Raw genomic sequence first — 26433 nt, 5'->3', positions numbered from 1 at the left:
TTGTTCTCGTAAATGGGTGATGTCGCCGGCTTTAACCTCAGGTATGTCAGAGGTTCCCTGGGTTTATCCCCGGAGATGTGAACACTGAAGCAGACCATAATCACGCGTCAGTTATTAAAGCTGAATAATGTCTGAGCGGAGCTTCAGAGACTCGCTCTGCTCGAGGAATGAGACACGCTATGGTACAACAAATTACAAAAATAAGATTCTGAATAATCTGACATCCTTTTTACATCCTGCTCTTCTTCTTCTGTGGTGGTATAGACAGTCCTGCTCTTCTTCTTCTGTGGTGGTATAGACAGTCCTGCTCTTCTTCTTCTGTGGTGGTATAGACAGTCCTGCTCTTCTTCTTCTGTGGTGGTATAGACAGTCCTGCTCTTCTTCTTCTGTGGTGGTATAGACAGTCCTGCTCTTCTTCTTCTGTGGTGGTATAGACAGTCCTGCTCTTCTTCTTCTGTGGTGGTATAGACAGTCCTGCTCTTCTTCTTCTGTGGTGGTATAGACCGTCCTGCTCTTCTTCTTCTGTGGTGGTATAGACAGTCCTGCTCTTCTTCTTCTGTGGTGGTATAGACAGTCCTGCTCTTCTTCTTCTTCTGTGGTGGTATAGACAGTCCTGCTCTTCTTCTTCTGTGGTGGTATAGACAGTCCTGCTCTTCTTCTGTGGTGGTATAGACAGTCCTGCTCTTCTTCTGTGGTGGTATAGACAGTCCTGCTCTTCTTCTGTGGTGGTATAGACAGTCCTGCTCTTCTTCTGTGGTGGTATAGATAGTCCTGCTCTTCTTCTGTGGTGGTATAGACAGTCCTGCTGTTCTGGAGGCAGTGCTTATGATATGAAGGCCGGTGAGCAGCCGTTCTGAGCGCTGCTGTCTCTGGAGAGTGGGCTGGAGCAGGCGGCTCCTCTCTGGGGGGTCCTGAGAGCCGGGGGGGGGGCCGGAGGGTCCCAGCCCAGGATGGAGCTGATGGAGGCGGGGAGGTCCTGAGGGAATATACACTTTAAACACGTCTTCTTTCACACAATTCTGTTTTATTTATTCCTCCAAATCTCAACATTCTGACTTATTGTTTCAAAATCTAAACATTCTAACTTTATTCATACATTTTTCTCAAAAATCTGTATTTTTTCTCAAAAATCGGACTTTCCTGAAAATGTCAACGTCTTTCCTCGGCACACAGAGGAAAACCCAGAATGTGAAATATCAGTGAGGTTGAACGTACCTTGCAGCTCTTGATCTGCAAACCGATGCCTTCGGCTTTCTGAAGGATCTCTTCTATTTCCAGCTTCATGGAGAGCTCGTTAATGTGCTGCCGAAGAGTCATGAGAACAACCTTTAATAACTCGCTATTTATTACATAGATACGATTTCTACATATTTTAAAGACATTTTTAAGATATTTCTCTTGTATATTTTGAATAATGTTTTGCTCACCTTGAGGATCTCGTTGAAGCCGTAGTTCTCCTCCATGATCTTCTGCTTCTCTGAGTCCAGGATGGCACAGCACAGCAGCAGGTGGAAGTTCTGACAGGGGAGCCCGGTCCACATCACCTGAGGAGACACACCACAGGTACAGGTACAGGTGAGCACTCAGGAGGACACACCACAGGTACAGGTGAGCACTCAGGAGGACACACCACAGGTACAGGTGAGCACTCAGGAGGACACACCACAGGTACAGGTGAGCACTCAGGAGGACACACCACAGGTACAGGTGAGCACTCAGGAGGACACACCACAGGTACAGGTGTGCACTCAGGAGGACACACCACAGGTACAGGTGTGCACTCAGGAGGACACACCACAGGTACAGGTGTGCACTCAGGAGGACACACCACAGGTACAGGTGTGCACTCAGGAGGACACACCACAGGTTACAGGTGTGCACTCAGGAGGACACACCACCGGTACAGGTGAGCACTCAGGAGGACACACCACAGGTACAGGTGAGCACTCAGGAGGACACACCACAGGTACAGGTGAGCACTCAGGAGGACACACCCACAGGTACAGGTGTGCACTCAGGAGGACACACCACAGGTACAGGTGAGCACTCAGGAGGACACACCAAAGGTACAGGTGAGCACTCAGGAGGACACATCACAGGTACAGGTGAGCACTCAGGAGGACACACCACAGGTACAGGTGAGCACTCAGGAGGACACACCACAGGTACAGGTGAGCACTCAGGAGGACACACCACAGGTACAGGTGAGCACTCAGGAGGACACACCACAGGTACAGGTGTGCACTCAGGAGGACACACCACAGGTACAGGTGAGCACTCAGGAGGACACACCACAGGTACAGGTGAGCACTCAGGAGGACACACCACAGGTACAGGTGAGCACTCAGGAGGACACACCACAGGTACAGGTGTGCACTCAGGAGGACACACCACAGGTACAGGTGAGCACTCAGGAGGACACACCACAGGTACAGGTGTGCACTCAGGAGGACACACCACAGGTACAGGTGTGTAAGTGTCCAGGTGTGCGGAGGTGTGTGTAGGTGTGTGTAGGTGTGTCCAGATGTACGGAGGTGTGTGTAGGTGTGTCCAGGTGTGTAGGTGTGTCCAGGTGTGTGTAGGTGTGTCCAGGTGTGCAGGTGTGTGCAGGTGTGTCCAGGTGTGTGTAGGTGTGTCCAGGTGTGTGTAGGTGTGTCCAGGTGTGTCCAGGTGTGTGTATGTGTGTCCAGGTGTGTGTAGGTGTGTCCAGGTGTGTGCAGGTGTGTGCAGGTGTGTGGAGGTGTGTCCAGGTGTGTGTAGGTGTGTCCAGGTGTGTGTAGGTGTGTCCAGGTGTGTGTATGTGTGTCCAGGTGTGTCCAGGTGTGTCCAGGTGTGTCCAGGTGTGTCCAGGTGTGTGTAGGTGTGTCCAGGTGTGTGTAGGTGTGTCCAGGTGTGTGTATGTGTGTCCAGGTGTGTGTAGGTGTGTGCAGGTGTGTGTAGGTGTGTCCAGGTGTGTGTAGGTGTGTCCAGGTGTGTGTAGGTGTGTCCAGGTGTGTGCAGGTGTGTCCAGGTGTGTGTCCAGGTGTGTGTATGTGTGTCCAGGTGTGTGTAGGTGTGTCCAGGTGTGTGTAGGTGTGTCCAGGTGTGTGTATGTGTGTCCAGTAGGGGTGTAACGGTACACGTACCCGTACCGAAATTATTCGGTACGGGCCCTTCGGTTCGGTACAGGTGTGTACCGAAGTGTACCGAACGAATATAACGTTAAACGTAAAAAATTGAGAACGTGAACAACTTTTTGGAAGTAATCTCAGGTGCTGCGTCGCAGCGTTCAGAGTAATTTACTCACATTGGGTTCAACGCGTCATAGAGCGAGCAAGTCATTTCATTGGATGAGAGGCATACTATGAGAGCTGGTCAGAGGGATGCGTTCAAATGTAGTCAGTAATTTGAGGAACTGTCGAAAATTAATGGCGAACGCCGATAAAGTTGAGCTCGAAAATCCTCCAGCATCATTGAAGTCTCCGGTTTGGGAACATTTTGGTTTCGCAGTTACGTACAAGGATGACGGACAAAGACAGGTGGACCGAACCAAAGCTGTTTGTCGGCATTGTTCAACTAACATTGGTTGCGCGGCTGGCAATACATCAAACTTGCACACTCTTGAAAAGGCATCACCCGAACGTGAATATCACCGGTACCAAAAGAAAACAGACTGAAGTGCAAACCCAACTCCCACTAGCATTTAAGCCTCCACCACTCGCAGAAAGATCAGACCGAGCCAAAGCTATTACAAACGCCAAATATCCTTATGTTGCCATGTTAGCAAAGCGCTACCTGGCTGTATCTGCTACCTCTGTCCCTAGCGAGAGGGTGTTCTCCACATCAGGAGACATTGTTAGTGCCAGCAGATCTGCCCTTTCGGCAAGCAATGTGGACAAGTTAATCTTTCTTTAAAAAAACATGAAAATACAATGACAAGCAAGTCCTAATGTCAAGCTGGCTGCTTAGGAACTAGTACAGTTCAAATACAGATTATTTCAGTTCATCGAAAAGCTGCACCTTAATGTTTATTTTATTATATTTTGTATTTATTTGAGTGAATATTCACAGTTTAATAATAATTAAAAACCCAAAACTAATAGTTTATATTTTGTGAGTACTAGTAGCCTACAGTAAAGTTCAAATACAGATTATTTCAGTTCATCGAAATGCTGCACCTTAATGTTTATTTTATTATATTTTGTATTTATTTGAGTGAATACATTATTCACAGTTTAATAATAATAAATTTGTTTTGTGAAAAAAAATTCTGCTGTACCGAAAACGTACCGAACCGAACCGTGACCAAAAAACCGAGGTACGTACCGAACTGAAATGTTTGTGAACCGTTACACCCCTAGTGTCCAGGTGTGTGTAGGTGTGTCCAGGTGTGTGTAGGTGTGTCCAGGTGTGTGCAGGTGTGTGTCCAGGTGTGTGTAGGTGTGTCCAGGTGTGTGCAGGTGTGTGTCCAGGTGTGTGTAGGTGTGTCCAGGTGTGTGCAGGTGTGTGTCCAGGTGTGTGTAGGTGTGTCCAGGTGTGTGCAGGTGTGTGTCCAGGTGTGTGTAGGTGTGTCCAGGTGTGTGTAGGTGTGTGCAGGTGTGTGTCCAGGTGTGTGTAGGTGTGTCCAGGTGTGTGTAGGTGTGTGCAGGTGTGTGCAGGTGTGTGTAGGTGTGTCCAGGTGTGTGTAGGTGTGTCCAGGTGTGTGTAGGTGTGTGCAGGTGTGTGTCCAGGTGTGTGTAGGTGTGTCCAGGTGTGTGCAGGTGTGTGTCCAGGTGTGTGTAGGTGTGTCCAGGTGTGTGTAGGTATATGCAGCAGGGTTTCCGCTATAATTTTTTCTCGCCGGTCAAATGTCCGGACAGAATTTATTTTACCGGACAAATGTGAAACTTACCATTCATGTCTCAATAATAAGAATAAGAGTTGTGCAGCAGAGTTTCCGTTGGCAGGTAATCACCGGACTCTGACCGGATATGATGTTTAAAACTCAGTTAATGGGAGTCATTTTTATATCGCTTCAGTTTATAATCGTTACAGATCGAAAGTTCAGATTCATTTTTCAATAAATGATTCAACAAACAACAAAATTATTACATTCAAAGAAACTACTTGTAGCAGATGAAGCACATTCTTCAAAAGTTTACATTAACTTTGAATAATAACACGGGAGTCTCTCGACAGCCCGTCAGTTTCTCATGCAGCTCGCGGGGCTTCAGGTGATCAGAGCTGCGTGTCTCCGTCAGACTCAGCAGCTGATCTGATCTCTCTCCGGTTACACTTCACTCTCGTTTATGTCCATATCGATCAGTCCCAGCTCTCCTGATCGGCCTTTATTGAGAGCACCGATCAAACTATTAAGAGTGAATATCGGCACATAATGATCGCCGGCCAATCGATCGGAGCATCCCTAATTATTACCGGACATTTTGACCGGTAGGTTTTGTAATTACCGGCTAACGGAAACCCTGATATGCAGGTGTGTGTAGTTGTGTCCAGGTGTGTGTAGGTGTGTCCAGGTGTGTGTAGGTGTGTCCAGGTGTGTGTAGGTGTGTGTAGGTGTGTCCAGGTGTGTGTAGGTGTGTCCAGGTGTGTGTAGGTGTGTCCAGGTGTGTGTAGGTGTGTCCAGGTGTGTGTAGCAGGGTTTCCGTTAGCCGGTAATTACCAGTTGTTTTTAGCTGGTAAAATGTATTAAAAACCGGTAAATTCAAAACCTGCCGGTCAAAATGTCTGTTAATAATTAGGGATGCTCCGATCGATCGGCCACCGGTCATTATCGGCCGATATTCACTGTTAATAGTTTGATCGGTGCTCTCTATAAAGAACGATCAGGAGAGCTGGATCTGATCGATATGGACATAAACGCGAGTGAAGTGTAACCAGATGCGAGAGAGAGATCAGATCAGCTGCTGAGTCAGACCGAGACAAGCAGCTCTGCATAATCACCTGAAGCCCCGCCCTCTGTTTAGCGAGCTGCATGAGAAACTGACGGGCTGTCAGGAGAGAGAGGGAGGGAGAGGGGAAAAGAGAGCATCCGTTTCTCCCGTGTTATTATTCAAAGTTAATGTAAACTTTTGAATAATGTACTTCATCTACTACAAGTAGTTTGTTTGAATGTAATAATTATGTTGTTTGTTGTTTGTGGAATCATTTATTGAAAAATGAATCTGAATTTTTTCGATCTGTTACGATTATAAACTGAAGCAATATAAAAATGAGCCCCGTGAACTGAGTTTTAAACTGAAGCATATCTGCTCATAGTCCGGTAATTACCTGCTAACGGAAACTCTGCTACACAACTCTTTTTATTATTATTGAAATATAAACGGTAAGTTTCAAATGTATCCAGTAAAATAAATTCTGCCCGGACATTTGACCGGCGAGAAAAAATCCTAGCGGAAACCCTGGTGTGTAGGTGTGTCCAGGTGTGTCCAGGTGTGTGTACGTATGTGTAGGTGTGTCCAGGTGTGTGTAGGTGTGTGCATGGAGCCACCACAGAAGAAGACACTGACCTCCCAGAGCCTGAGGACGTCCTGGAAGCTGAGCTCTCTCTTGAATCTGATCAGCAGCCAGCGGAAACAGAAGTACAGGTAACCCGAGTCCTGAGCCTCTGCACACACACACACACTAATAAAACACACTGATAAAATGTCACAATACATAATGTAACATAAGAAAATATAAGATAATGACCCAGGTAGTTCCAGAAGGAGAGGTCGAGCAGTCTGAGCAGAGTGCTGAGCTGGATCAGCTGAGTCTTCATACCCTGCATCTGCTCCTCAAAGTTCTGGTGCTGACACACACACACACACACACACACACACACACACACACACACACACACACACACACACACACACACACACACACACACACACACACACACACACACACACACACACACACACACACACACACACACACACACACACACACACACACACACACACACACACACACACACACACACACACACACACACACACACATATATATATAAATCAGAATATATACATAATAAAAGTGTTATAATGTTTCAATACAGACATTTTTCAACACGTGTATGATTCAGCTTTTTCGCCTAGTTCAGGGATAAAATAAGTAATTATTATTAAAATACCATAAAGCATGTTATCTAATCACAAGTACTTGGGCAGGGATGCAAACTCATCAGGTATGAAAAAGGTGACAAGGATCCGAGCCCCCCGACCCCACGGAATATCGGCTTTAAATGAGGAATAACAGGATGTTAGCAGTCAGAACAACTAAAGCAGGTAATAATAACAGAAACGCCAAAGAGTCAAATCTAATAGAAATATATAAAAGCATTTATTTGAATTGTGGAGCAGTCAGTTTATCATTTAGGCAGCACTGTTGAGCATTTTGAAAATGTATTGTCATGCCTCTGTGCAAGGCTTAGTCTTTCTATCTGTATAGCCACTGGTGTAAAGTAACTAAGTTCATAAACTCAACAAGTACTATACGTGGGTACAATTTTGAGATACTTGTACTTCATTTAAGTATTTCCATGTTCTGCTACTGTGTACTTCTACTCCTCTACAGTTCAGAGGTAAATGGTGTACTTCTACTCCTCTACAGTTCAGAGGTAAATAGTGTACTTCTACTCCTCTACAGTTCAGAGGTAAATGGTGTACTTCTTCTCCTCTACAGTTCAGAGGTAAATGGTGTACTTCTACTCCTCTACAGTTCAGAGGTAAATGGTGTACTTCTTCTCCTCTACAGTTCAGAGGTAAATGGTGTACTTCTACTCCTCTACAGTTCAGAGGTAAATGGTGTACTTCTTCTCCTCTACAGTTCAGAGGTAAATGGTGTACTTCTACTCCTCTACAGTTCAGAGGTAAATGGTGTACTTCTACTCCTCTACAGTTCAGAGGTAAATGGTGTACTTCTTCTCCTCTACAGTTCAGAGGTAAATGGTGTACTTCTACTCCTCTACAGTTCAGAGGTAAATGGTGTACTTCTACTCCTCTACAGTTCAGAGGTAAATGGTGTACTTCTACTCCTCTACAGTTCAGAGGTACATGGTGTACTTCTACTCCACTACAGTCCAGAGGTAAATGGTGTACTTCTTCTCCTCTACAGTTCAGAGGTAAATGGTGTACTTCTTCTCCTCTACAGTTCAGAGGTAAATGGTGTACTTGTACTCCACTACATGTATTAATACCTTTAGTTACTTCACAGATCTGGATGAATGATGTGAAATATAACCAAGTGTTAAATCAGACTTTAGTTCCACCTGGAGTAAATCCACCAGCTACCCTGCAGTATACAAAGCCATTCAGACTAGCTGCACCTTCACCAGCTTTGAGAACACTTTCATGATCAATCATTATAAAACATATCATATATATTATTCTGAAATGGACCAATCTGCACAACGACTACTTTTACTGTCTTTAACTATATTTAGATGAGAATACTTTTCTACTTTCACTTGAGGAACATTTTGAATGCAGGACTTTTACTGTAACAGAGTATTCCTACACTCTGGTACTTTCACTCAAGTACAAGACCTGAGTACTTCTACTTTTACTCAAGTACAAGATCTGAGTACTTCTACTTTTACTGTCGCTACTTTAACTATATTTTGATGATAATACTTTTGTGCTTTTATTTGAGGAACATTTTGATTGCAGGATTGTTCCTACACTCTGGTACTTCTACTTTGACTCAAACCTGAGTACTTGTACTTTTACTAAAGTACAAGATCTGAGTACATCTACTTTTACTCTAGTACAAGATCTGAGTACTTCTACTTTTAATCAAGTACAATATCTGAGTACTTCTACTTTTAATCAAGTACAAGATCTGAGTACTTCTACTTTTACTCAAGTACAAGATCTATACTTATACCACCTGTTTATAGCCTATGAAAAAAACTATTAGAAAACGAAGGCTAAAGCTAACGTTAGCACATAGTGACAATGTATGCTAGCTAGCTAGCTCAACGATAATATTGCGACAGAAAAACTTTTCAGTGCACATCACGCTTTGCCGCTCCGACAGGGAGCACTGCTCTGGACACCTGAACGGCCCGTTCTAACAGCTGTTCACCAGCGGTCCAGTCTGTGCCACAGTGGACACTCCGGACCACACAGTTAATATTAACGAACGCACCCGTAGCTAATGTAGCTGCTGAAGCTAGACCATCATCGCGGCCGCAGATTACTCCGGGTCCCAGACCCCCCCCATACCCCAAAAACATTTTTATTGCAGATCTACATGAATCACACACACGACCTATTTTGGATTCAAAATGGCGAATTTCGCCGAAAGGTGACAAGTTTGCATCCCTGTTGGGTGTAAAGATGACTTATACAGTGAACTGACTCCTTTAAAAAGGTCTCCTATCATGCAAAATGCACTTTCTGATGCCTTCTCTACATCACCATGTGTCCCCGGTGTGTCAGGAGACTCTCAAAGTGTCAGGAAATAAACCTCTCTTCTCCTCCGTACCCACATCTCTAAAAACGGGGACCAACGGAGCTGATCCAAATTTGCTGCGTCATGATGACATTACTAAAATGTGGGCGGGCTTTACGCCCACGGGCCAATCAGAAACGTTGCTATCAGACACTCGTCCACTCAGCACCCTCCTCCTTCTAGATTTCTCTGAACAGAAACTGGACGTTTAAAGACTGCAGTCTCACTGTCGTGGCGTCCTTCCTTATTTTTCTATCAAGCCACTAGACCAGGGGTGGTCAACCCGCGGCTCACGAGCCGCATGCGGCTCTTCAGTTCATATCGAAGGTCTGTTAAGTATTGAGTGCTGATCATTCTGACGTAATTTCATTCTCGGATAAAATCGCTCCGTTACTTTCGTCCCGGCTCTCCCTACGTGTGTATGTGTGGTGTCCGGTGTCAGTATGAGAGGATAACAGCGCGTCTAATTTTGATGTGGCCCAAAAGCCAATCACAATAATACCTGCGATGCAGTGAACCAATCACCTTTGAGGGGGGGAAACCTATCGTTGATTAAACACTATCTGACCATGAACTGAGTTTGATCCTAAAATGGCAGGGAAGAAATGCACAGCTAAGCGAAAATATGAAGACGAACATAGGACGTTTTTAGTAGAGTGGGAGAGTTCATGTTTTTTTATCGAACGCAATTGCAAGCCATTTTGCCGTGTATGCCAGACAGCATTAACCCATTTCAAGGCTTCAAATCTTCAGCGCCATTTCACCTCACTCCATGCTAACATCAACCAGGACTCCCCAAAAGGTACGGAACTTCGCAAGCAGAAGATAAACAGCTTGAAAAGTCAGGCAGAAGAACAGACACAGTTTTTCAAAAAAATAACGAAGCACTTTTAAAGTAAGATAAAAAACCTTTTCAATTTTGTTTACTGAGAGTTTGTGTGAGTGCACACAATGTTCATTGTTATGTTAACTGGCCTCTGAATCCCGGCAGGAGAGGTTTGATTCAATTTCTGTCAATATTATGGTGACATTTACAATAAATCTGTCGGAGCAGAGCTATGTGTGTCAGGGTTCTTACGGTCATTCAAAACCTGGAAAAGTCATGGAAATTCAAAATGCTAATTCCAGGCCCTGGAAAAGTTATGGAAAACAATATCTTTCCAAAAGTTATGGAAATGTAACTAAAGTTGCATCAAATATAATTTATATTTTATCTAATCGCCGAAATAGTAATACTATAATGATAATACATACTGTATCGCATAGTAATGAAACGTAAATGGCATTTAACTATCGCTGTATTTTGCTTATTCTCCTGTTCCATGTTAAAATAACTCATTTTCATTTGCCGCTGAGAAAGAGTCATTGCTTTGGTCATGGAAAACTAGGTAAAGGTCCTGGAGAAGCCATTGAAAAGTCATTGGTGAAAAAGTGTATGAACCCTGGTGTGTCTCTCTGTGGGGGGGGGGGGGTGTGTGTGTGTGTGTGTGTGCGTGTAAAGTTTTAGATTTTCATTGTATCTGTGTGAGAGAGAGGGGAGGAAGTAAAGGAGCACAGAGAAAGGCTGAGAACCAAAGAGAGAAGGAGGGGGGGTGCACGCGCATCAGTGCCTGAGTGTTGATGTGGCTCTTAGCCTCTGGCTGGTTGGCCACCCCTGCACTAGACGCCTTAAACAGAAATGTTTTACTTGTTTTCTTTCCTCTATCTTTGTGTTACTCACAGTTGAAGAGTTGCTTGGCCTCCGATGGTTTGGATGATATTGTGCGATGGGTTTGCTCAAAATAAAATAACAAACTTTTACACATGCAACAAAGAAGAGAGGCCTTTACAATGTTCAAAACAAACAGGCAAAAGTCAAATCAAATAAACAACTTAGGTATTCTTTGTTAAGGCTTATATAACTTGATAACTTAAAGGGTAGTTGAACGGTTAAAAGTCTTTCTGACAGGTTGGCCATCTCTGTCTCTTCAGAGGAGGCACCGTGGGGTCTTTTATACTCTGTTGGCTACAGACGTCACGATTAGGTGGCCTTTCTTATAGAAACTAAATACTGGCTCTAACACTCACCATCTGATCCATGAAGGAGACGAAACACCAGAAGGCGTCCACCTCGCTCTCCATCACGTAGAGGACAGGAGACAGCAGGTCGCTCATCCCCTGCACGTAGCCTGAGGACACACACACACACACTTAAAATACACACGGCTGAGGGCACACACCACTACTTAATACACAATTTAGTTTAGTGGATATTACAATAATGTAAACAAACGAGTCAAAACAAGGAACTATTTAATCACAATTATTCACATGATAATTAGAAATGAATGGCATATTTTGATTGGCTAAAAAATGTACCTTAAAAGGAGGTCCATAACAATGCAAGTGATATTCCACAATTCTCAATTCCAAATGCTAACAGCTAACTTTATAAATTATAATTCACGTTCGCCCAATAATCATTTATACCGAACAGTGCCTGAATGCATCTTAATGTAACTTGATGGAACCTTACTTCACCAGCTGCTAACTGCTAACTACTGACAGCTACTACTAACAGATAACTACCAACAGCTAACTGAATACAGTTAACAACTAACAGCTAACTGCTAACTATTAACAGCTACTACTAACAGCTATTACTAACAGTTAACTACTAACAGCTAACTGAATACAGCTAACAACTAACAGCTACTACTCACAGATTCAGTTAGCTGTTAGTAGTTCTACTAAGTAGTAGTAGTAGTTCTACTAACAGCTAACTGAATACAGTTAACTACTAACAACTAACAGCTAAGAACTAACAGCTAACGACTAACAACTTAATACAGCTTACTACTAACAGCTACTGAATACAGTTAACTAACAGCTAACTGAATACAGCTAACTAGTAACAGCTACTACCAACAACTTAATACAGCTAACTACTAACAGCTAACTACTAACAGCTACTACTAACAGCTAACTGAATACAGCTAACTAGTAACAGCTACTACTAACAACTTAATACAGCTAACAGCTAACAGCTAACAACTCACAGATAACTACTAACAGCTAAGAACTAACAGCTAACTGAATACAGCTAACTACTAACGACAGCTAACTGAATACAGCTAACTACTAACAGTTACTACTAACAGCTAACTAGTAACAGCTACTACCAACAACTTAATACAGCTAACTACTAACAACTACTACTCACAGATAACTACTAACAGCTAACTGAATACAGCTAACTAGTAACAGCTACTACTAACAGCTACTGAATACAGCTAACTACTAACAGATAACTGAATACAGTTCTACTAACAGCTAACTGCTAACAGCTACTACTACTGAATACAGCTTACTACTAACAGCTACTGAATACAGTTAACTACTAACTACAGCTAACTACTAACAGTTACTACTAACAGCTAACTAGTAACAGCTACTACCAACAACTTAATACAGCTAACTACTAACAACTAACAGCTAACTACTAACAGATAACTACTAACAGCTAACTGAATACAGCTAAGAACTAACAGCTAACTAGTAACAGCTACTACTAACAACTAACAACTAACTACTCACAGATAACTACTAACAGCTAACTGAATACAGCTAACAACTAACTGAATACAGCTAACTAGTAACAGCTACTACTAACAACTTAATACAGCTAACAGCTAACTGAATACAGCTAACTACTAACAGTTACTACTAACAGCTAACTAGTAACAGCTACTACCAACAACTTAATACAGCTAACTACTAACAACTAACAGCTAACTACTAACAGCTACTACTACTGAATACAGCTTACTACTAACAGCTACTGAATACAGTTAACTACTAACAACAGCTAACTGAATACAGCTAACTACTAACAGTTACTACTAACAGCTAACTAGTAACAGCTACTACCAACAACTTAATACAGCTAACTACTAACAACTAACAGCTAACTACTAACAGCTAACAGCTACTACTCACAGATAACTACTAACAGCTAACTGAATACAGCTAAGAACTAACAGCTAACTAGTAACAGCTACTACTAACAGCTAACAACTAACTACTCACAGATAACAACTAACAGCTAACAGCTACTACTCACAGCTAACTGAATACAGCTAACTAGTAACAGCTACTACTAACAACTTAATACAGCTAACAACTAACTACTCACAGAATACAGCTAACAACTAACTGAATACAGCTAACTAGTAACAGCTACTACTAACAACTTAATACAGCTAACAGCTAACTACTAACAGCTAACTAGTAACAGCTACTACTAACAACTTAATACAGCTAACAGCTAACTACTAACAGCTAACTAGTAACAGCTACTACTAACAACTTAATACAGCTAACTACTAACAGCTACTGAATACAGCTAACTAGTAACAGCTACTACTAACAACTTAATACAGCTAACTACTAACAGCTACTGAATACAGCTAACTACTAACAGCTAACTAGTAACAGCTACTACTAACAACTTAATACAGCTAACTACTAACAGCTACTGAATACAGCTAACTAGTAACAGCTACTACTAACTTATACAGCTAACAACTAACAACTAACTACTCACAGATAACTACTAACAGCTAACTGAATACAGCTAACAACTAACTGAATACAGCTAACTAGTAACAGCTACTACTAACAACTTAATACAGCTAACAACTAACAGCTAACTGAATACAGCTAACTAGTAACAGCTACTGAATACAGCTAACTACTAACAGCTACTGAATACAGCTAACTACTAACAGATAACTGAATACAGCTACTAACAACAGCTAACTACTAACTGAATACAGCTACTACTAACTGAATACAGCTTACTACTAACAGCTACTGAATACAGTTAACTACTAACAGCTACTGAATACAGCTAACTACTACCAGCTACTGAATACAGCTACTGAATACAGCTAACTAGTAACAGCTACTACTAACAACTTAATACAGCTAACAACTAACAGCTAACTGAATACAGCTAACTAGTAACAGCTACTACTAACAACTTAATACAGCTTACTACTAACAGCTACTGAATACAGTTAACTACTAACAGCTACTGAATACAGCTAACTACTACCAGCTACTGAATACAGCTAACTACTAACAGCTACTGAATACAGCTAACTAGTAACAGCTACTACTAACAACTTAATACAGCTAACTAGTAACAGCTACTGAATACAGCTAACAGCTACTGAATACAGTTCTACTAACAACAGCCAACTGAATACAGCTACTACTAACTGAATACAGCTTACTACTAACAGCTACTGAATACAGTTAACTACTAACAGCTACTGAATACAGCTAACTACTAACAACAGCTAACTGAATACAGCTAACTACTAACAGCTACTACTAACAGCTAACTAGTAACAGCTACTACCAACAACTTAATACAGCTAACTACTAACAACTAACTACTAACAGCTAACAGCTACTACTCACAGCTAACTAGTAACAGCTACTACTAACAGCTAACTGAATACAGTTAACTACTAACAGCTACTACTAACAACTTAATACAGCTAACAACTAACAGCTAACTGAATACAGCTAACTAGTAACAGCTACTACTAACAACTTAATACAGCTTACTACTAACAGCTACTGAATACAGTTAACTACTAACAGCTACTGAATACAGCTAACTACTACCAGCTACTGAATACAGCTAACTACTAACAGCTACTGAATACAGCTAACTAGTAACAGCTACTACTAACAACTTAATACAGCTAACTAGTAACAGCTACTGAATACAGCTAACAGCTACTGAATACAGTTCTACTAACAACAGCCAACTGAATACAGCTACTACTAACTGAATACAGCTTACTACTAACAGCTACTGAATACAGTTAACTACTAACAGCTACTGAATACAGTTAACTACTAACAGCTACTGAATACAGCTTACTACAGCTTACTACTAACAGCTACTGAATACAGTTAACTACTAACAACAGCTAACTGAATACAGCTAACTACTAACAGCTACTACTAACAGCTAACTAGTAACAGCTACTACCAACAACTTAATACAGCTAACTACTAACAACTAACAGCTAACTACTAACAGCTAACAGCTACTACTCACAGCTAACTAGTAACAGCTACTACTAACAGCTAACTGAATACAGCTAACTACTAACAGCTACTACTAACAGCTAACTAGTAACAGCTACTACTAACAACTAACTGAATACAGCTAACTACTAACAGCTACTACTAACAGCTACTGAATACAGCTAACTACTAACAGCTATTACTAACAGCTAACTGAATACAGCTAACTACTAACAGCTACTGAATACAGCTAACTACTAACAGCTACTACTAACAGCTAACTGAATACAGCTAACTACTAACAGCTACTACTACTGAATACACAACCCAGTCTCACGGCATTTCGTGTTATAGTCACGACATGTAATCTATTGATTCGTGTTCACCAGCACGATTTTCCCCTTTTTTTCGTGTCACACAGAACGATTTTAAAAGCAATGTATTTCTATTGGTAGTATGCAGAGATGGGGTCGTTACTAAAAAAAAGTAATATATTACATATTACTTTTTAAAAAAAAAGTAATATATTACACTACTTCGTTACTCTCTAGATAAAGTAACTCGTTACTTTACTCGCAGGGCCGGCCCGCCCATCCCTACAGGCAGATCACACAGTGTGCGCGCCACAGTTTTGCCTCTGCGAGACTCCACTTGCCCCCCAATTACTATTGCATTAAGGAAGACATAACACAAGTCTTTCTTTATGCTCTAAAATAGGCTACCAGCCACACAACAAGCTAACAGTCTGTGAAACGTCAAGACACTAATTAATGAAACCAGTTCAAGACGCATTATTCTTATCATCCTTTATGAGCGCAGTAACGGTAAGGTATCTAATTACTTATGTATTTAGTATTCCATAACTTAGTAACAGAGATGGTCAAACTAAAGTGGTAGAGACAGAATTCCTACAATGAAGCGGGACATTGAACTGTTCACCCGTGAGAGGGCGATCAACAAAAGAGAGCGAGCGGCGCGTTGAGGGAGTTCACAGATGAAAAGACTCAGCCATGTTTATGCAGCACTGCACGTGGAGATGTGGTCTCGCAAATCGCGCAGATTACATAGGCCTACATGTATATAAACCGATATAAACCTGCGGCGGAAACCCCTCTAGTCTGTCAGTGAGTGTGATTATTTTATAAAAGTAACGAAGTAACGCGTGTCGGGGCAATGTTAGTAACTGTAGTGTGATTACTGAATTATAAAAGTAACGCGTTATACTACTCCGTTACCGGCATAAGTAATATTATTACTTTGTAACGCGTTACACCCAACTCTGGTAGTATGTTTCGTGCCTGCGTCTTTTGGTCCGGTCGGGTCGTGGAAGACCGGAAGCTGTGGGGTTCATAAAAACATGTTCTTACTCAATATCAAGCCACGATTATTGATTTTATTTTAAATCGTATAATGTCTGACTTTTTTTGTCGTCCGTGAGGAAAATAAATGTCTCAGAGCCTCAGAATACTGACATCTGTATTTTTTAAATATTTTTTTCCTTCTAATTTGTTATTTTTTTCTAAATAACACACTGTTATTTACTCACCAGTAACACACAGTTATCCTTGCTTTTATTGATTTGTTTAATTCCATAATCTCGGGCTTTTTTGGCGTCCGTCAGGAACTGAATTTCAAAATAAAATAACCGGAAACAGACGTAGGCCTATAAAAGGGACATTTCGAGCATCATTGCGATACACAGCCACTGAACTGATTACCCAAGATCCTCAGCTATGGTTTAAGCTTGCTGATTGGATGTTTTAGCCGCAATGCACGTTGGGATATGGTGTTAATGCCATATCAAATCCGAAAAACATTTCGGAGTTTAGGATGGCCGAAGACACTACACTACCCATAATCCCCAGCTATCGTTTAGGACTACAGTCCCCGTGATTAATCTTCAAGCTCTGGGATTGGATGTTGGAGTGGCAGTGCGCCAAGGTTACGCCGAGCGTCAAACAGCTGTTTGAAATGGAACGAAACCACGCCAGACTATCCAAAACTGGACTCGAACGAAGATGTGTAGTTTTATTCATGCTTTCACATAATGTTACAGCATATTGCTATACTATTTCAGACTCAGTCTTTACATTCTTACATTCAAAGAAAATCAGTAATATCTTTAAAAACTACAAGTCCTTTTATATCAGCTGTGCACCGTTATGGTGTAAATATAACCTATCTATGAATTAGATCAAATGTAAAACTCAGCCGAATTAGTGTTGATACTGCAAGGAGACGTATTGTGTGAAGAGAAATTGAAGATGTTGTTTAATTGTTGAATATATTTATGATCCACGTCAAGTATTCAGTTTCGGCGGCATTTCTTCCAGTTTGTCCAGAAGTCTTCTCATCAGGGCTCTATAAATAAAGAACTACGGCAGATCTGTAATATACAATGCAGCCGAACCGTGTATTACAATGCCGTTATGTGATGACTTTCAAAGAGAAAAGCAAGCACACTTTTTTATTTTTTTTTATGTTTTTCTGATTTCATATGGCATTAACACCATATCCCAACGTGCATTGCGGCTGGCTAAACAATCCAATCAGCGAGCTTAAACCATAGCTGAGGATCTTGGGTAATGAGTTCAGTGGCTGTGTATCGCAATGATGCTCGAAATGCCTACGTCTGTTTCCGGTTATTTTTATTTTGAAATTCAGTTCCTGACGGACGCCAAAAAAGCCCGAGATTATGGAATTAAACAAATAAATAAAAGCAAGGATAATTGTGTGTTACTGGTGAGTAAATAACAGTGTGTTATTTTGAAAAAAATAACAAATTATCATTAAAAAAAATACAGATGTCAGTATTCTGAGGCTCTGAGCCGTTTCTTTTCCTCACAGACGACAAAAAAAGTCCAACATTATACGATTTAAAATAAAAACAATAATCGTGGCTCGATATTGAGTAAGAACATGTTTTTATGAACCACACAGCTTCCGGTCTTCCACGACCCGAACGGACAAAAAGACGCAGGCACGAAACATACTACCAATAGAAATACATTGCTTTTAAAATCGTTCCGTGTGACACGAAAAAAAGGGGAAAATCGTGTTGGTGAACACGAATCAATAGATTAGATGTCGTGACTATAAACACAAAATGCCGTGAGACTGGGTTGGAATACAGCTAACTACTAACAGTTAACTGCTAACAACTAACAGTTAACTGAATACAGCTAACAACTAACTACTAACAGCTAACTGAATACAGCTAACAACTAACTACTAACAGTTACCACTAACAGCTAACTGAATACAGCTAACAACTAACTACTAACAGCTAACTGAATACAGCTAACAACTAACTACTAACAGCTAACTGAATACAGCTAACAACTAACTACTAACAGCTAACTGAATACAGCTAACAACTAACTACTAACAGCTAACTGAATACAGCTAACAACTAACTACTAACAGTTACCACTAACAGCTAACTGAATACAGCTAACAACTAACTACTAACAGCTAACTGAATACAGCTAACAACTAACTACTAACAGCTAACAACTAACTACTAACAGTTACCACTAACAGCTAACTGAATACAGCTAACTACTAACAACTAACAGTTAACTGCTAACAACTAACAGAATACAGCTAACTACTAACAGTTAACTGCTAACTACTAACAGCTAACTACTAACAGCTAACTGAATACAGCTAACTGAATACAACTAACAACTAACAGCTAATTACTAACAGTTACTGAATACAGCTAACTAGTAAGAGCTACTACTAACAGCTAACTGAATACAGCTAACTAGTAAGAGCTACTACTAACAGCTAACTGAATACAGCTAACTAGTAAGAGCTACTACTAACAGCTAACTGAATACAGCTAACAACTAACAGCTACAACTAAGAGCTACTACTAACAGCTAACTGAATACAGCTAACTAGTAAGAGCTACTACTAACAGCTAACTGAATACAGCTAACAACTAACAGCTACTACTAACAGCTAATTATTAACAGTTACTGAATACAGCTAACTAGTAAGAGCTACTACTAACAGCTAACTGAATACAGCTAACTAGTAAGAGCTACTACTAACAGCTAACTGAATACAGCTAACTACTAACAGCTAACTGCTAACAGCATACCGGTAAAGCTAACTGATAACAGCTAACGATAGCTTTCCTGCAGATTTCAACAAGTTGTTCACAATGTTAAATGATCTGAGGTTAATGAGGATAATTAGGAACGCCGTAGCGAAGCCTGCGCTATTCATAGCTTACAGGTTATGATGGCGTTCGCAGCCTACAGTAAGCAGCAGGTCATCTGCTGTGCGAGAACTGACCCAGGTCGAAGTCGTACATGCAGTAGGTCATCAGGATGTCATGCAGCAGAACCAGACCCGGGTTATCCAGGCCTTCGTAGAACCTGTTGGTTCTGTCCGTTCTGTTTACGTCTTTCTCTGCAGGCAGATAATATCTGTTACTGATCTGCCTTTCTCTGCTGGGAGGATCCGTGGTTACAGAAACATTATCAGGGCAGTCCATTTAACTGATATCAACATTTCAGAACAGGATAAGTTAAAACCTTAACAAATGTTCACAAACAATAAGTAAAGAAAAAACTTTTTGCGAAACAGTAAATCATTAAATAAAATGTTACTGAAGTCTGAGGAATAAAGAGTGACGTAGATAACAACTCTGAGTGCTCACCGATCAGACTCCTGCAGTCTCTGAGTTTAGAGTTCCTCCTCTCCTGTTGCTCACTCACAGACTTCCACTGCAGCTTCATCCGGAAATACTCATCACTAACACACAGGAAACACGACAACATCAACACAACAACAACAACAACAACATCATAAAGTGACCTCATGATAAAATTGAACACTTTTCTGATGATATACCGCTGCATTTAATAGAGTCATGAAGTCGTACGTTTTGTCTCTGTGCAGGACCTTCCTCTCCTCCACGGTGCTCTCCCAGGGGAAGAAGCCCAGCAGGAACTTCCAGGCTTCTTTCCTCTTAGCGTGGCACAGTCCCTGCACACACAATGAATCACACTCAGTTCACACACAATGAATCATACTCAGTTCACACACAATGAATCATACTCAGTTCACACACAATGAATCATACTCAGTTCACACACACAATGAATCATACTCAGTTCATACACAATGAATCACACTCAGTTCATACACACAATGAATCATACTCAGTTCACACACACAATGAATCATACTCAGTTCATACACACAATGAATCATACTCAGTTCACACACACAATGAATCATACTCAGTTCACACACAATGAATCACACTCAGTTCACACACACAATGAATCATACTCAGTTCACACACACAATGAATCATACTCAGTTCACACACACAATGAATCATACTCAGTTCATACACACAATGAATCATACTCAGTTCACACACACAATGAATCATACTCAGTTCACACACACAATGAATCACACTCAGTTCATACACACAATGAATCATACTCAGTTCACACACACAATGAATCAGACTCAGTTCATACACAATGAATCACACTCAGTTCATACACAATGAATCATACTCAGTTCACACACAATGAATCACACTCAGTTCATACACAATGAATCATACTCAGTTCACACACAATGAATCATACTCAGTTCACACACAATGAATCATACTCAGTTCACACACAATGAATCACACTCAGTTCATACACAATGAATCATACTCAGTTCATACACAATGAATCATACTCAGTTCATACACACAATGAATCATACTCAGTTCATACACAATGAATCATACTCAGTTCATACACAATGAATCATACTCAGTTCATACACAATGAATCATACTCAGTTCATACACAATGAATCATACTCAGTTCATACACACAATGAATCATACTCAGTTCATACACAATGAATCATACTCAGTTCACACACACAATGAATCATACTCAGTTCACACACAATGAATCACACTCAGTTCATACACAATGAATCATACTCAGTTCACACACACAATGAATCATACTCAGTTCATACACAATGAATCACACTCAGTTCACACACACAATGAATCATACTCAGTTCATACACAATGAATCACACTCAGTTCATACACAATGAATCACACTCAGTTCATACACAATGAATCACACTCAGTTCATACACAATGAATCATACTCAGTTCACACACACAATGAATCATACTCAGTTCATACACAATGAATCATACTCAGTTCATACACAATGAATCACACTCAGTTCATACACAATGAATCACACTCAGTTCATACACAATGAATCACACTCAGTTCATACACAATGAATCATACTCAGTTCATACACAATGAATCATACTCAGTTCATACACAATGAATCATACTCAGTTCACACACACAATGAATCAGACTCAGTTCATACACAATGAATCATACTCAGTTCATACACAATGAATCACACTCAGTTCATACACAATGAATCACACTCAGTTCATACACAATGAATCATACTCAGTTCATACACAATGAATCACACTCAGTTCATACACAATGAATCACACTCAGTTCACACACAATGAATCATACTCAGTTCATACACAATGAATCATACTCAGTTCATACACAATGAATCATACTCAGTTCATACACAATGAATCATACTCAGTTCATACACAATGAATCATACTCAGTTCATACACAATGAATCATACTCAGTTCATACACAATGAATCATACTCAGTTCATACACAATGATCACACTCAGTTCATACACAATGAATCACACTCAGTTCATACACAATGAATCATACTCAGTTCACACACAATGAATCATACTCAGTTCATACACAATGAATCATACTCAGTTCATACACAATGAATCAGACTCAGTTCATACACAATGAATCATACTCAGTTCATACACAATGAATCACACTCAGTTCATACACAATGAATCACACTCAGTTCATACACAATGAATCATACTCAGTTCACACACAATGAATCATACTCAGTTCATACACAATGAATCATACTCAGTTCATACACAATGAATCATACTCAGTTCATACACAATGAATCACACTCAGTTCATACACAATGAATCACACTCAGTTCATACACAATGAATCATACTCAGTTCATACACAATGAATCATACTCAGTTCATACACAATGAATCATACTCAGTTCATACACAATGAATCATACTCAGTTCATACACAATGAATCACACTCAGTTCATACACAATGAATCATACTCAGTTCATACACAATGAATCACTCAGTTCATACACAATGAATCAACTCAGTTCATACACAATGAATCACACTCAGTTCATACACAATGAATCACACTCAGTTCATACACAATGAATCACACTCAGTTCATACACAATGAATCACACTCAGTTCATACACAATGAATCATACTCAGTTCATACACAATGAATCACACTCAGTTCATACACAATGAATCATACTCAGTTCATACACAATGAATCATACTCAGTTCACACACACAATGAATCAGACTCAGTTCATACACAATGAATCACACTCAGTTCATACACAATGAATCACACTCAGTTCACACACACAATGAATCAGACTCAGTTCATACACAATGAATCACACTCAGTTCAACACAATGAATCATACTCAGTTCATACACACTGAATCACACTCAGTTCATAACACAATGAATCAGACTCAGTTCATACCACAATGATCATACTCAGTTCATACACAATGAATCACTCAGACTCAGTTCTACACAATGAATCATACTCAGTTCATACACAATGAATCACTCAGTTCATACACAATGAATCATACTCAGTTCATACACAATGAATCATACTCAGTTCATACACAATGAATCACACTCAGTTCACACACACAATGAATCATACTCAGTTCATACACACAATGAATCAGACTCAGTTCATACACAATGAATCATACTCAGTTCATACACAATGAATCATACTCAGTTCATACACAATGAATCACACTCAGTTCATACACAATGAATCACACTCAGTTCATACACAATGAATCACACTCAGTTCATACACAATGAATCATACTCAGTTCACACACACAATGAATCATACTCAGTTCATACACAATGAATCATACTCAGTTCATACACAATGAATCACACTCAGTTCATACACAATGAATCATACTCAGTTCACACACAATGAATCATACTCAGTTCACACACACAATGAATCATACTCAGTTCATACACAATGAATCACACTCAGTTCATACACAATGAATCACACTCAGTCATACACAATGAATCACACTCAGTTCATACACAATGAATCATACTCAGTTCATACACAATGAATCATACTCAGTTCATACACAATGAATCACACTCAGTTCATACACAATGAATCACACTCAGTTCATACACAATGAATCATACTCAGTTCATACACAATGAATCACACTCAGTTCATACACAATGAATCACACTCAGTTCATACACAATGAATCATACTCAGTCATAACACAATGAATCACACTCAGTTCATACACAATGAATCATACTCAGTTCATACACAATGAATCACACTCAGTTCATACACAATGAATCATACTCAGTTCATACACAATGAATCATACTCAGTTCATACACAATGAATCATACTCAGTTCATACACACAATGAATCACACTCAGTTCATACACAATGAATCACACTCAGTTCATACACAATGAATCACACTCAGTTCACACACAATGAATCACACTCAGTTCATACACAATGAATCATACTCAGTTCATACACACAATGAATCATACTCAGTTCATACACAATGAATCACACTCAGTTCATACACAATGAATCACACTCAGTTCACACACAATGAATCACACTCAGTTCATACACAATGAATCACACTCAGTTCATACACAATGAATCACACTCAGTTCACACACAATGAATCACACTCAGTTCATACACAATGAATCATACTCAGTTCATACACAATGAATCACACTCAGTTCACACACAATGAATCACACTCAGTTCACACACAATGAATCACACTCAGTTCATACACAATGAATCATACTCAGTTCATACACAATGAATCACACTCAGTTCATACACAATGAATCATACTCAGTTCATACACAATGAATCATACTCAGTTCACACACACAATGAATCACACTCAGTTCACACACAATGAATCACACTCAGTTCATACACAATGAATCATACTCAGTTCATACACAATGAATCACACTCAGTTCATACACAATGAATCACACTCAGTTCATACACAATGAATCATACTCAGTTCACACACACAATGAATCACACTCAGTTCATACACAATGAATCACACTCAGTTCACACACAATGAATCATACTCAGTTCATACACAATGAATCACACTCAGTTCACACACAATGAATCACACTCAGTTCATACACAATGAATCATACTCAGTTCACACACAATGAATCATACTCAGTTCATACACAATGAATCATACTCAGTTCATACACAATGAATCATACTCAGTTCATACACAATGAATCACACTCAGTTCATACACAATGAATCATACTCAGTTCATACACAATGAATCATACTCAGTTCATACACAATGAATCACACTCAGTTCATACACAATGAATCATACTCAGTTCATACACAATGAATCATACTCAGTTCACACACAATGAATCATACTCAGTTCATACACAATGAATCACACTCAGTTCATACACAATGAATCACACTCAGTTCATACACAATGAATCACACTCAGTTCATACACAATGAATAATACTCAGTTCATACACAATGAATCATACTCAGTTCACACACAATGAATCATACAGTCATACACAATGAATCACACTCAGTTCATACACAATGAATCATACTCAGTTCATACACAATGAATCATACTCAGTTCATACACAATGAATCACACTCAGTTCATACACAATGAATCACACTCAGTTCATACACAATGAATCATACTCAGTTCATACACAATGAATCACACTCAGTTCATACACAATGAATCACACTCAGTTCATACACAATGAATCACACTCAGTTCATACACAATGAATCACACTCAGTTCATACACAATGAATCATACTCAGTTCATACACAATGAATCACACTCAGTTCATACACAATGAATCACACTCAGTTCATACACAATGAATCACACTCAGTTCATACACAATGAATCATACTCAGTTCACACACAATGAATCACACTCAGTTCACACACAATGAATCATACTCAGTTCATACACAATGAATCATACTCAGTTCATACACAATGAATCATACTCAGTTCACACACACAATGAATCACACTCAGTTCATACACAATGAATCACACTCAGTTCATACACAATGAATCATACTCAGTTCATACACAATGAATCACACTCAGTTCATACACAATGAATCATACTCAGTTCATACACACAATGAATCATACTCAGTTCACACACAATGAATCACACTCAGTTCATACACAATGAATCTAATCAGTTCATACACAATGAATCACACTCAGTTCATACACAATGAATCATACTCAGTTCATACACAATGAATCATACTCAGTTCATACACAATGAATCACACTCAGTTCATACACAATGAATCATACTCAGTTCATACACAATGAATCACACTCAGTTCATACACAATGAATCATACTCAGTTCATACACAATGAATCACACTCAGTTCACACACAATGAATCATACTCAGTTCATACACAATGAATCACACTCAGTTCATACACAATGAATCACACTCAGTTCATACACAATGAATCATACTCAGTTCACACCACAATGAATCATACAGTTCATACACAATGAATCATACTCAGTTCACACACAATGAATCATACGCAGTTCATACACAATGAAT

At 40.0% G+C, this 26433-nt stretch overlaps 1 protein-coding gene across 2 annotated transcripts; it reads right to left on the bottom strand.

The window, feature by feature from the left end:
• Positions 1 to 676: 676 nt before the first annotated feature.
• On the bottom strand, positions 677 to 20511 carry LOC117557731 (TBC1 domain family member 15-like; the record flags this gene model as incomplete). Of its 2 annotated transcripts, none has more annotated exon segments than XM_034233700.1 (9): positions 677 to 976; positions 1216 to 1302; positions 1428 to 1544; positions 6486 to 6583; positions 6667 to 6766; positions 11485 to 11585; positions 19816 to 19932; positions 20183 to 20277; positions 20408 to 20511. In XM_034233700.1, coding segments are annotated over 9 exon segments (972 nt in total), but the record flags the coding sequence as incomplete, so codon positions are not given.
• Positions 20512 to 26433: the final 5922 nt, after the last annotated feature.

This window comes from Gymnodraco acuticeps, unplaced genomic scaffold, assembly GCF_902827175.1.
Source record: "Gymnodraco acuticeps unplaced genomic scaffold, fGymAcu1.1, whole genome shotgun sequence".
Lineage (NCBI taxonomy): Eukaryota > Metazoa > Chordata > Actinopteri > Perciformes > Bathydraconidae > Gymnodraco > Gymnodraco acuticeps.
Note: the sequence above shows the minus strand (reverse complement) of the source record. Positions and strands in the feature narration are given on the sequence as shown.